The sequence below is a fragment of the Microtus pennsylvanicus genome, chromosome 1 (assembly GCF_037038515.1).
Source record: "Microtus pennsylvanicus isolate mMicPen1 chromosome 1, mMicPen1.hap1, whole genome shotgun sequence".
NCBI classification, from domain to species: domain Eukaryota; kingdom Metazoa; phylum Chordata; class Mammalia; order Rodentia; family Cricetidae; genus Microtus; species Microtus pennsylvanicus.
The window spans coordinates 81,725,338-81,739,208 of record NC_134579.1 but is presented as its reverse complement, the minus strand read 5'-3'; the positions used below and the strand labels follow the sequence as shown (position 1 = coordinate 81,739,208).

Below are 13,871 nucleotides of genomic sequence, written 5' to 3'. Positions count from 1 at the left end.
GTTCTTCTTTTGTAGTTTTTCTCAGACTACAACCGCCCAGCTCAGCTAATCTTCTTTTATTTTTGTTGATTTATTTTATTTTATTTAAAAGAGTGTTTTATGTATGCAACTCATGTGTGCCTGTGTGCCTGATGCCAAAAAGAGGGTGCTGGATCCCTAAACCTGGAGTTGTGAATGATTGTGAGCTGCCATATTGGTGCTGGGAACTGAGCCTGGGTACTCTGCAATAGCAATAAAAGCTTTTAACTGCCGAGTCCTCTCCAGCTCTCTTCCCCTTAAAAAACTATACTTGTTTATTTAAAAGTGTATGCTTGGTTTTTTTTGTTTATTTCTGGGGTGTGTGTGTGTGTGTGTGTGTGTGTGTGTGTGTGTGTGTGTGAGAGAGAGAGAGAGAGAGAGAGAGAGAGAGAGAGAGAGAGAGAGAGAGATATGCATGCACTACACACCTGTGGAAATCAGTCCTTCCTTCTGCTGTGTGGGTTCTGGGGATTAAAGTCAGGTTGTTGGACTTGTTGGTTAATTCCTTTATCCACAGAACCATCTCCCAGCCCCCGTCCTTTTTTCCCCCCTTAGGACAGGGTCTCAAGTAGCCTAGACTGGCTTTAAACACAAGTTGAGGCTGATTTTGAATTTCTGAGCCTCCTGTTTCTACTCCCTAAGTGCTAGGAATGAGATGCCTCTAGCCTCTGTGAGTACCTGCACTGGTGTGCACTTATCTTGAAAGATACACACACCTCCATATAATTTAAAATAATAAAAGTAATCTTTAAGAAACCCCAAGAGGGCGGAGGGCCAGCTCGGTGTTTAAGAGCACTTACTGCTCTTTTAGAGAAGTTAGACATGATTTCTAGTTCTCACATGCGGTCTGGAACTCCTGTCCCAGCTGACTCAACACCTCTTCTGGCCTTCTTGGGCACCAGGCACACACATGGTGCACAGATATTTGCAGACAAAACACTCACACATAAAGTAAGATTAAAGATATGGTGGGTGCTTGTGAAAGTAAGTGAAAAGATGTGATGAGGGGGTACAATGCTTGCTGCCAAGCCTGAAGACGACCTGAGTTCAATCCTTTAGACTCACATGATGGTACGAGAGAACCAGCTCGCATGGGTTGTCCTCTATCTTGCATACACTCACACATATACACAATAAAATAATGTCATAAAACATTCTAACGTTTGAAACACCATAACAATGCCTAATACTCTGCATGCTAATTTAGAAATAAATAAAAACCTCAAGCATACAAAAAACGAGGCTTGCTATGCACAAAATCCTGGGTTCTAGCCCCAGCACCTTATAAACTGAGCATGGTGGCGTGTGCCTGAAACCCCAGCACTTTGCATGCAGAGGCGGAAGGATCAGGTCTTCAAGGCCATCCTGGACTGAAGAGAATCCATCTAGGGAGTGACTTCTAGGGAGAGCAGTCCTTTCAGCGCGCTGTGGACTTGATGGCCCGTCTTGCCTCAATGAACAGAACGGTGGAAGATGTTTCCTGATAGCAACCTCAGACTTCCACATGCACACACATACAAGCGCGTTCACACCTACACACATGCAAAAACTTGCACACACACACTCACATGAAAAATGGAAAAGAAAATAAACTGAAAGGGTTCACTTGGCACAAGGTGAGTCAGGACTGGCTGACAGCTACCTGGAGTACCGAGTATCCCCATGAAATGAACTGGTGTGAAGGAGGGTACCCAGCTGCTTCTCTCAGACAGTCAGGCTTGCAAGCCTCTTGTTACTAGAGCTTCAGGAGAGCTGTGGGTCCAACGTGCAAAAATGACTTCAGGAGAACCCTCACTTCAGCCTGGGATGCTCAAATAGTACCCATACCTGCACCATTGCTGATGACCTCCAGGTCTCTGCTCTGCAGCCCTCCACCATGGGAGGACTACACATTTCAAGAACAATGTTTGTTGTTCTTGCTGTTGAGAGGGGAATCTCACTATGCAGCTAAGGTTGGTCTCAAACTTATCATCTTTCTCCCTTGGATTCTCTAGTACTGGGATTTGTAGCATTTCTGACTCTCCCCTGATTGGTACAGGGTTATATATTAGGTAAACACTCTACCGCAGCCCTCTTTTTACTAAGGCAGATCCTCACTAAGTTGCTCTTAAACTCTCTGAACTCTGCAGTCCAGGTAGACCTTGAATTTGGATGTCTCAGCCACCTAGGTACCAAACTCATGCAGTGCGTGTGTGTGGTGGAAAGAGACTCATAAATCCCAGGCTGGCCTTGAACTTCTGATTTTCTGCACCTGTCTTTGCACATGCTGGGATTAGAGATGTGCGCCTCCAGTTTTATGTGGTGGTAACATTAGAACCTCAGTTTTCATGCATCCTAGGCCAGCACTCTATTAACTCTACGCCCCCAGTCTAGAACTTTGTCTTTAATTCATGGCCTTGTGACCGTTGACCGTCTGTCTCCTGCCCACACGCCTGCACCTGCAGGCATATGAACCTGTATCAAGTTACTCTCTTGGATTCACTCTCCTTTTCCCCATGAAGGCAGCCTGCGGGACAAGCCCTGATCCTCATGTTGGGAAAGTGGGTACACATTCCAAGGAACTCCCCCTGAAACTTGGTCTCAGCAGGTATTGGGAAGCAATGGGCCATAGCCAGCCGGCTAGTTTGCCACGCTGCAACTAGCCACGCTGCGTCTCCAAGCCTGCAGCCACGCGGAGCTGCGGCGTCCCAATCCAGCCTCCCCCACCCGGATCCACAGGCTGAGGGACCTGAGAAGTTCACTGGTCTGGGGGATAAGGGTGGGACTTGCAGCCCCTCTACAAAAAGACTGCTGCGTTCCTTCCCAGCTGGTGCTGTAGCTGAATTTGCACGCCTCAACCCCATGTAAACCTCACCCAACAAGCCCCACCTTATGCCGCAAACTCTTCTATTCAGTTTTTGCTGTTATACGCTGGCTTCCCACCCTCTAGTGCCATTCCTCAAAACTGCCCACAGCAGTACACCCTGGTGCTGTTCTCCAAACATAGACCGCAACTTTCCACCTTCCCCTGGATGCCTGTGGCTCTGCGCTCCATTCATCCAGCCAGACCTTAAGCCTCATTTACCTGCAGTTCGCTAGCACCACCCCCACCCCCATCCAGGCAAGAGGCCCCGACTGAGTAGGACTAAATCGGGCCGGAGAAATAGGAGATTCAGAGTGTGAGAAATAGCCAGGGAGAGGATTGGGTAGCCAGCCTCCGAGGAGGGAGATAAAAAGGAAAAACCAATCAATTATGAGGTCTTGTGGCAGGCCTCCCGCCGCCTCCCCCCACCCTGCCTGATCTTCTGAAACACTTCTTTATCCTCCAGTGAGTCAAGTTAACCAAAGGAAAAAAGAATGAAGCTTGTTTTGCTTGCCGCAGCAGCCGTGACCTGGGTCCTGGCTTCACACTCCAAACGAGAGCATTTCTGTCAGTTTTGTGAGATGATTTCCCCATGTAATACTGGGGGAAATTCACGTGTCACTGCCCCATCGGGTAAGATGGCTGAAGGTGCCTGCCACTAAGCCTGATGGCCTTCATAACTTTCCTGGGTCCCACTGACTCTCCAGAGTTGTCCCCAGGTCTCCATGTGGTTCTCGCACCCCCAACTCCCAAATAAATAAAAATTTTAAAAGTGCACCATCAACTGTAATTTTATTCAACCATTAAAAGTGAAATTACGAAATTTCAGGAAAATGAACGAAATGAAAAATATATCTTCAGGTGGCCAGGCTTAGAGGGACTAACACTGCAGGTCTCTCTTCCACAGGCCTCTTAGCTTAGCTTTTCTGTATGCATGCATGCACACATGTATGTATGTATGTATATACACACACACATATATATGTATATATATATTTATGTAGGAGCGAGTATATTTAAGGCTAAAACAGAGCAAGAAAAAGCATTTCAGCTCCTCGGTTCAGTGGGGAAAGGCACCCGCCACCAGGCCTGACGACCTGAGTTCCATCCCTAGAACCCACAAGATGAAAGGAAATAACAGATGGTTGTCCTCTGACCCCACAGGTATGCCATGGTGCATGTGTGTGCCTCCGCCCATGGACAAAATAGTAAAAAAGCTAGAAGTAATAAAGCAATTTAAAAGCCAGTTAATTATAAAGGAAGGTATCTATGAGGATGGTGATAAAAAGCTGTTAAGGGAGAGGACAGGGGACATGTTGGACCCCATATAATAAGGTAGTGGGAGGAGATGCTGGTTGAGAGGCCTGGATAAAGTGGAGGCAACCTCAAGGTTCATGAAACAGGTAACCCGGAGGGACAGATGCAAATTAGGGCTTGGTCTATCTGTGTGAAGTAGAAGCCCAGCAGAAGTCTCACAGAACAGGTGGGGAGGGGGAGGAGCAGCAGGAGGGAGGGAGGGAGGGAGAGAAGCGAGGGGGCAGGTCATGCAGGGTGGGGCTCTGACTATAAAGGATGAAGCCAGTCCATTGATTCCACACGGGCAGTACACCCTAGAAGCAGGCGCAAGCTCTCCGGATCACACCGGCACTGGTGAGTCCTCCTCTGACTAGAGCGCGGTCCTTTGTCACCCACCTCTCTTTCAGAGAGTTCCAGGGGCTGGCTTGAAACACTGGTGTCCTTATCCTTCCCTTCCACTTCCACAGGTGGCCCCACTCAACCTTCCGGCACCTGGAGAAAAGATCTAGTCTGCACCATGAAACTCTGGCTGTTTGCCTGCCTGCTCGCCTGCTTTGTTGGGGCCTGGATGCCTATTGTCCATGCCCAAGGTATTGCCCTTAGCCATACTTTTCCTTGCTCCAGTTTTCCAGATGTTGCTTCTTTACTCAACCCCCCTCCCAAGTGTTGAAATCTCCACTGATTCTGTATCCTTTGATTTCTTCAGTGGCTCTTGAGAGGTTGGGCAAAGCAAGAATTCCTGGCACTGTTGGGGTTGGGTGGAGGCATAGAGATGAAGGGTGCCAGCTCCCTGTTCCAGGACCCCTCATCTCCACTCTGGAATGCTTCCTTTACAGGACTCAAGAGGATTAGGGGCTGTAGGAGGCAGAGGGTGGCTTCCATTTGGGGGAAAGGACTTATAGCCAAGAATGCGTTCTGATGTCCTTCCTCTGGCTAACTAGGGATATGAGGTTGAGCTCTGAGCCCTGAAGCTCGTCCAAAGTGGATTCCCTGCCTTTCTCCCCTGTGTAGTCTAGCTAAGGGCCCAAGGCTGTCCTTCATGGGATTCAGTTTCTCATCTGCCAAGTAGAAATGAAAAATTTAAGGATCCAGTGACAAATACTCTCAGCCCAGGGGTCAGTGAACTGTTTCTGGCATCTTCCTCACTCTCCTGGAAAGCACAGACTTGAGGATTCAGTCGCTCAAGGCCAGTTCTCAGCATGGAGCGTCCCCACTGGATGCTTCACCTCTGAGAAAACACCGAGTCTCAGCAGGTGTCAAAACAAGGTCCCTGGCCAGGCTGAGGACCCAGGATCCTACCTCCTGCTCTGCCTGCTCCTCTACTAGGTCCTACAGTTCCAAGCTTCCAGAGTTCACTCTCTGCCCAGGAGAGAGGCTTGGCTTTCTTTCTAGAGACTGCTATCAGAGCCAGGCCCAGCCTCTGCCCTTTGATCCTGGGAGAAAAGTGGCCCCCAGTGTTGGGAAACACTTGCCAAGGAACCCTGAGCCCCAGTTCTTATCTAATACCACTGCCCCTTGTCCTAAAGAGCGAAAGTGAAGGGATGGTAAGGAGGATGAGCTCTCTCCCCGAAACCACTGTACTGGCCTCTGCTTGAACTCAGAGTTGACTCTGGAGTCAAGGTTTGGCAGATGGAGGTCACAGATAACCTTGAAGGCTGGCTAGACAGAGGAACCCACCGTCTTATCAACTTTTTTTTGTTGTTGTTTATTCATTTGCTGCACTCCTTCCCAGAACTTTCTAGAATCCTCTCTCTCTCTCCTGGGCACCCCTCCCATCTCACGCACACACTCTTTTTGTGTGGAAAACTTCTCTGCCTCCCCTGCCAGGTTGAAACACCCCTGAGACACTAGGTCCAATTTACGTCTGTGCTGTCTGGATATTTGGTAGCTAGGAGAATTCTTTTTTTTTTTTTTTTTTTTTTTTGGTTTTTCGAGACAGGGTTTCTCTGTAGCTTTGGTGCCCGTCCCGGAACTAGCTCTTGTAGACCAGGCTGGCCTCGAACTCCCAGAGATCCGCCAGCCTCTGCCTCCCGATAAAGGCGTGCGCCACCACGGCCCGGCCTGAGAATTCTTTTAAGTTTTCATTAGTCCAGCCGGGAGACCAACAAAGATCAGCCAGATCAGTTTAGCCTTTACTAAGATCAGTGGAGAAAGGAAAAGGAATTTAGGCTGGTTCCATGTGGGAGAGGCCAGCCCATATAGCTGAGATCTCCAGGAAAGTGGAGTAACCTGTCTGTCTATTTACACTAGTTATACACGTATATGTATTATATGTATTTATTTACTTTATGTGCATTTGTATGGACCTGCGTGTGACAGTGCCTGTGTGCAGAAAACAGGACAGCTTGCAGGAGCTGGTTCTTTCCCTCCACTATGTGGATCCTTAGGTCAAACTCAGGTTATTAGGCTTGGTGGCAAGCGCCTTTGCCTCTCTGGATTGGATATCTTTGTGTGTGTGTGTGTGTGTGTGTGTGTGTGAGTTTCATTGTTTAGACTCACTATGTATACCTTGCTGTCCAGGAACACACTGTGTAGACCAGGCTGTCCTTAGACTCTTAGAAATCCTCCTGCCTCTGCCTCCTGAGTTCTCGGATTAAAGGCATGTGCCACCACGTCCAGCTAATTTTTTAATTTTTAAAATTAAGATAGGGTCTCACATATCTCAAGCTAGTCTCCAACTTGCTATCTACCTGAGGAATACTTTGAAATTCTGATCTGTCTGCCTCTGTTTCCCAGGAGCTAGGATTCCCAGCATGCACTACCACACCTGGTTTATGTAGTCTTGGGGATCCAATCCAGGGTCTCATACGAGCTAGGCAAATACTTTACCAATAGAGCTACAGTCCTGGTCACAATCTAGGTGCTTTGAGACAGGGTCTCATGTAGCTCAGACTGGCTTCAAATTCATGATCCTCTACCCCAGCCTCTGGAAGGCAGGGCCCACACATGTGCATGTGTCTTGATGTTAACCATTTTTAGGAAAGAAGGGCTGGGCTAGTGCCCCCCAAGTGTGCACTTGTTGTCTACCTCAGAGCAGAAACAGAAAGGACCTTGGGCTTTTTCTTTGCCGGTCTGCACCCTACAATCCTGGACACATTCTTCTATCAAGAGCTGAGATAAGAAAGCTTCCTTATTTCCCAGGCAGCCTGTTGACCTCTGTCTCTAGAAGGTGGTGTGCGTGCATGTGTGTGTGTGTGTGCGCGCGCGCACACACACACTCACATCTTTGGTTGTCCCTGACACTGATGTGCCCCTGGAATCACAGATGTGGCTGGGTCATCTAGTTGCAGGTACCTTTTTGTGATTTGTTTTGTTTATTGTTTGAGAATTTCAAACAATGCAAATATGTTTTGATTAAATCTATTCCTTATTCCCTCTCTTCCATTATCACCCCTATCCCCATCCAACTTCATGTTCTCTGTTTTTAAACCCACTGAGTCCATTTAATGCTGCCTGTGTGTATATGGCTGAAGGACCGTCTATTAGAACAGCGGTAGTCTTGCAGGGACCACGATTCCGAAGAAAACCAAGTCTTTCCTAGCAACCATCAGTTTCCAATAGCTCCTCAGATGGGGGTCAGAATTGAGCTCCCCAGCCACCCATGCTGAGATTCCATCTGTCTTGATCTTGTGTGGGTCTGTGCGCTCATCACAGCTCCTATGACTGACATGTGCATCATCATCATGCCCAGAAAACATTTTTTTTTCCGTGAAGACGCCCCCTTCCTCTGAGTCTTACAATTCTTCTGCCCCCCTCTTCTGAGATAATCCCTGAATCTTGTGGGGGGAGGGAGTATGATACAGATGTCTTGTTTGTAGTGGGGAATTCCACAGTCTCTTACCCTGAATGTCGATCGGTTGTGGGTCTTCTGGATAACTGCCATCTACTACAAAAAGAAGCTTTACTGATGAGGGTATAACTTATATGGATAGGAATGTAGGGGACAGTTTATTACTATGTCTATTTATTAGCATAATAGTATTAGGTTCTTACTTAGGGCCTATGACCCAGTCAGCCACAGACACGCACGTACACACACACACACACACACACACACACACACACACACTGCTACATGTTTGTGAAGGTCAGAGGATAATTTGTGATTCTCTCCTATGTAGGTTCTAGGGATTGAATTTAAGGCAGCAAGCGTTTTTACCCACTGAGCCATCTCAATTGCCTCTGTAGGTGCCTTTGAAGACTGCTGCCTGGGTTACCAATCCAATCTCAAATGGAGTATTCTCAAGCGTGCTAAGTGTTATCGCAAGCAGGAAGTGAGTGGGAGCTGCAATCTTCCAGCTGTGATGTGAGCAGGACCTTTGGTGTTGCTGGGTGAGAGTAATGCCTACCTTAGATCCTCATGCCCTGACCTGGTACCCACCTTTCGACCCTCTGTAGATTCTACTTCCGCCAGAAAGGCCCGGTGTGTGCGAACCCGGAGGATAAGGATGTGAAGAGGATCTTGTTGCCTAGGAACAAGCCAGTTGGCAGTCCCAAGAAGTGCACCCCAGGTAGGTAAGCCCCCAGCCAACAGCTCAGGAAGGAAAAGAGCTCAGCATGCTAACATGCTGCTAGCTGACTCTCTTCAAAGAGAGTCAGTTGCTAGTGAGTCAGAGATGGAGCGAATAGCTAATCAGTTGCGTCAACATCCAGCTCCTGTGCAGCAGCAACCTCACGTGTCCTTCCTCGAGAGCTTTCCACGTTTTCTCCCTTTCAGTGCTGTGCACTGAATCCAGACCCTTGAATATGCTACACAAGTGTGCTACCACTAAGAAATATTTCTAATGGTTCCATGGTTCCATTTTATTTTCAATGTGTGTGTGTGTACGCGCATGCATGAGTACGTCATTATGCATGTGGTGGTCAAACCTTCTATTGCTCTTCTGCCTTTACTGCCTTGAGAAAGAGCCTCTTACTGAACTGAATAGAATTCAGGTCCTCAGGCTTATATGACAAGCACTTTAACCAACTAAGCTGTCTCTCCAGTACATCCTTGTTTTAATTAGTAAATTAAGTTTATTTTCAGGGGCTGGGGAGTTAGGTCACCTGCTAATCATGCAAGTGTGAGGACTGGAGTTTGGATCCCTAGGAATCCATGTAAATGTTGGGTGGGTGTGGTGGTCTTCCCGTAATTCCAGCCTCGTAGCATGGAGAAATGCGACCCACCTAGCAAGCTGGCAGCTCTGGGTTTGATTGAGAGACTCTGCCTCTATGAATAAGGTCATAGAGAAATGACAATTGAGAGCCTCCACATGCACAGGCGTACATGTGCATGCTCACCCACACATGTGAGGAAAACATGCATGCTCACATACGTGCACACTGTAAAGTGTTACAGCTCAGAAGGGAAAGGTATCCTGGCAGTTGGGAGCCAAGAAATACCACAAAGTTGTACCACTCAACAAACGCCACACAAAAGATCTATTTGGAAAGGCATAGGAAGGAGAGTGGCTGCCTCTGTTTGTGCAAAAAGCAGCAGGAAACTTGGCAGGAGACAGGGTTATACATGGTTTCTTGGGCGGGGGTGGGGTGGGGAGGGCTTTCCAGGGTGGCCTGGGATTGGTAGGAATTTTGTGGTCTGATCTTGGGATTGGTGGGATTTTGTGTTCAGGGATTGGTGGGATTTTTTGTCTCAGGCTGGTGATGGGGGGTCAAGTCAGGGTCAAGATTTCTTTCCTTGGTCCTTTTACCCTACATATACCATAAATAGATAAAAATGGGGAAAAATAAATATATTGTGTATTGAACACCCACCCCCATCTCCCACTCCTCTGTACTACCTTTTTTTTTTTCCTTTAACTTCTGAGACAAGAAAGCTGCTCTGTCTGTCCTGGAAATCACTCTGTAGACCGGGCTGGCCCCAAACTCACAGAGATCCACCTGCCTCTGTCTCCCCAGTTCTGGGATTAAAGGTGTGCACCATCCCTGACTGGAAATTTGTCCTCCTTTTTCTAACATCTTCTTCTCCCACTTTCTCCATTTCCCTGAAGAGTTTCATTTCATTTCTACTTTAATTCATACAGACATGGTTTTATTAGACTATATAAAATGTAGGAACCATAAATGAGAAAAAACCAAAATGTTTGTCATTTTAAGATTGGCTTAATTCAAGCAGGGTGCACACCTTTAATCTCAGCACTCAGGAGGCAGAGAAAGGTGGATCTCTGTGAGTTCGAGGCCAACCTAGTCTACAGAGCAAGTTCTGGGACAGCCAGATGTACACTGAGGAACCCTGTCTTGGAAAAACCAAAATAAATAAATAAAATACAATTCATTGGTTTTAATTTTGTGTATGAATGTTTGATTTTATGTATGTGCTCAAAAGTGGGCTTGGTGCCTGGGAAGGAAAGAAAAAAGTATCAGATCTCCTGGAACTGAAGTTATAGATGGTTGTGAGCCACCATGTAGGTGCTGGGAATTCAACCCCAGTCCTCTGTAAGAGCAGCACGTTCTCTTAATCTCAGAGCCATCTCTACAGCCCCTGTTGGAACACTTACCTGTTTCTTTCTCAATTTTCCAGCAGGTTCTCATACTGAAAGAAAGAAGTCAAATCATGCAAAGTCCAAGTTAAGGAACCTCAGAATTACCAGCAGGAGGAATGCTACCCTAGGCCGGCCTAGGTAAGGACTCTTGGTCATGCGATCTTCCTTCATCCATCACTTTGCGGATGGGGTCTACTCCCAGGAGCATGGAGTCAGCTGTAGGTTGTGTGGTCACACCCTGACATCCTAGGTTCATGTCTTTAGCATGGCTTAGGGGGCACAAATAAATGTTAACATGAAATACCAGGGAGGTGGGCCAAGAGCTGCTCAACCATATGCAAAACAGAAAGTGCCTTCTCCTCACACCATTCACATTTGCTTCCCATACTAGGCTAGTAAGCACTTCCCCCAGCCTTTTTATAATTTGCATTTTGAGACAAGGTTTTATTAAGTTGCCCACCTTAACCTTGAATTTACTCTGTAGCTTAGGCTGAATCTTTAGCTCCTTCTACCTTAACCTTTCAAATACCTAGAGTTATAGGCATTTGCTACCATGCTTGGCTTCAATGTGACACACACACACATGCACATTGTATGTGTGCCTATGCACACGTGCACGCTTGGGTGTGTGCGTATGAGTGATATACCACTGTGAGCCAGTGGAGGCTAGAAACAACTGTTGGGAGTTGCTTCTCTCTTCCTACCACATGGGTCTCAGAGATCAGCCTCTGGCCATCTGGTTTCATGGCAAGCAACTCTGCTTGCTGAACAATCTCATTAGGCCTCAATTTAACACATCTGATGCCAGATCTGAAAGAAGACTTTCCTCGTGAATCAAGAAGATACCTGTGTCCTGTAATTTAGTTCAGTGCAGTTCTGACTGTTTCTGTGCAGACCATATCTGGTTCCACAGGTTAAGGACACAGCCATGTAAGACTGAGCCATTGAAAACTCAAACTCTCAGAGTCTCAGTTTTTCCATCTGTAGGAGGGGGACAATACTAACACTGTCTATTTTACAGGGTGGTGAGGATGACCAGAAAGATCACCCATTAAGTTACTCAGAGTGAGCACCGTCTGGAGAATGGGAGGAGTCCCCTGAAGTGCTGTCTTCAGGGCATGACATGACCACTGAACTCAACTCACAGGAGCTACAGTTACCTGTACTTGACTAAGATTCAGCAACGTTTCAGCATGGATGAGAGAGGGATTTCTGGAGGCCTTCCCCATGCCGAGGAGCTATTGGCTGTTGATGATTGCTGGGGGAAGGGTGTCTTTTTTCACAGAAGCGTTGCCATAGTCCAGTGTACAATCCCCCACCCATGCTCACACAAGCAACCCTAATCAAATGCAGTGAGTCACACACAAAGGAAAAGAGGACAAAAGCAGGGCAGGGTTTGCTGGGAAGAAGGCATTCAAAAGGACCGAGGGCACTAGAGGAGGGTGTGTGTGACAATGGTCAAAATGCCTACATTTGTGAAATGGTCAAAGAATTAAAAATAAAAAATGTAAAAGCCATTAAAAACTAATTACTTGAGCCGGGTGGTGATGGCAAATGCTTTTAATCCCAACACTTGGGAGGCAGAGGAAGGCAGATCTCAGTGAGTTCCAGGACAGCCAGGGCAATACAGAGAAACCCTATCTCAAACAACAACAACCACCTAATTACTCACAGTGATGTCTGGTATATAGAATGCTCTCAGGAAGTTAATGCCAGTATTTCAGATTTACCTGCTATAAATCAGGGTTCCTGTGACCCCTATTTCATTCAGTCAATTTTGCTAGGTGATCAGTTCCCAGGAGTCAGGGAATCACTTTTCTTATATTTCTTGATTATTCTATAGGATGTTATAAAAGCTATGGATGATCTAGGGTTGGTATTGCTGAAGGAGTCTGTCTTAGTTGGAGTTTCTACTGCTGTGAAGAGATACCATGACTATGGCAACTCATATAGAAAATTATTTAATTAGGGTGGCTTACAGTTCAGAGATTTAGTTCATTGTCATCATGGTAGGACATGGCAGCACACAGGCAGATGTGGTGCTGGAGAAGGAGCTGAGAATGAAGAAGCTACATCTTGATCTCAAAGGCAATAGGCAGTGAGCTGTCTCACTGGGTGTAGCTTCAGCATATATGAGACCTCAAAGCCCACTCCCACAGGGACACACCTCCTCCAACAAGGCCACACCTCCTAATAGTGCCTCTCCCTATGAGCTTATGGGGTCCAATTGCATTCAAACTACCACAGAGTCTAGGTGGGATAATCACAAGCTTCAGGCCAATCTGGGTTATAGTGCAAGTTTGAGGCTAGCGTGGGATACATAGCAAGGCTCTGTCTCAAAATACAAACAAACAACCAATAAATAAAAACTAAACCAAAACAGGACTGAGGCGATGACTCAGCGTTAAAGAATTTGCTATGCAAGTGCGAGGGTCTGAGTTCAAATCCCCAGAAACAAGTAAAATTGGATGTGATAGTGTGTGTCTGTAATCCCAGAGCTCCCGTAGTAACATGGAGACAGGAGATGCCCCTGGAAGATGAGCTATGGTTGTAATCAGCAGTGAGCAACAGACTCTGTTTCAAGCAAGGTGTGAGATGAGGGTTGGCAACTGAGTGTGTCCTCTAACTTCCATATTCATCCTGGAGGGAGGCTCCTTGAGATTCAGAAAGTCCCTGAAACTTACCCAGTGACAAGGCCTCTTCCTTGCAGAGCTTATACAAACAGCAGTAAGGACTGCTGAGGAGAGGAGACTCTCCAACTTGAGAGCTGTGCAGGGAGTGCTGGGATTGCAGAAGCTTTTGTGAATCTGCACTCTGGCCAGGATGGGTTTTCAGTGATATAACTGCCTTTGAGCCATACATGCTGATGTAAGTAAGCCCCCACTCATGCTCCTGTAAGCCCCCACTCATGGTCCTGTAAGTCCCCACTCATGCTCCTGTAAGCCCCCACTCATGATCCTGTAAGTAAGCCCCCACTATTGCTACTGTGAGTAACCGTGTAAGAGAATATTGGACTTTCATTTTCTAGCCACCAAGACCCCTATCATCACACAGAAACTATATTAATTACAACACTGTTTGGCTAATGGCTCAGGCATATTCCTAGCTAGCTCTTACATCTTAAATTAACCCATTTCTACTAATCTATGTATTGCCACAAGGCTGTGGCTTGCCGGTAATGTTCTGGCATCTTTCTCCTTCCATGACTACATGGCATCCCCTCAACTCTGCCT

The 13,871-nt window shown here is 46.9% G+C and overlaps 1 protein-coding gene across 2 annotated transcripts; it reads left to right on the top strand.

The window, feature by feature from the left end:
• The first annotated feature begins 4,142 nt into the window (after nt 1-4,142).
• Nucleotides 4,143-12,195, top strand: Ccl25 (C-C motif chemokine ligand 25). 2 transcript variants are annotated; one of them, XM_075956445.1, is made up of 7 exons: nt 4,143-4,263; nt 4,465-4,510; nt 4,624-4,746; nt 8,345-8,462; nt 8,555-8,667; nt 10,680-10,776; nt 11,660-12,195. In XM_075956445.1, exons 1-7 carry the CDS (start codon nt 4,255-4,257, stop codon nt 11,691-11,693), a joined length of 540 nt encoding a protein of 179 aa, XP_075812560.1. In that variant the 5' UTR covers nt 4,143-4,254; the 3' UTR covers nt 11,694-12,195. The 2 variants fall into 2 exon arrangements, with proteins under 2 accessions (XP_075812560.1, XP_075812551.1); XM_075956436.1 differs by having other exon boundaries at nt 10,677-10,776.
• Nucleotides 12,196-13,871: the final 1,676 nt, after the last annotated feature.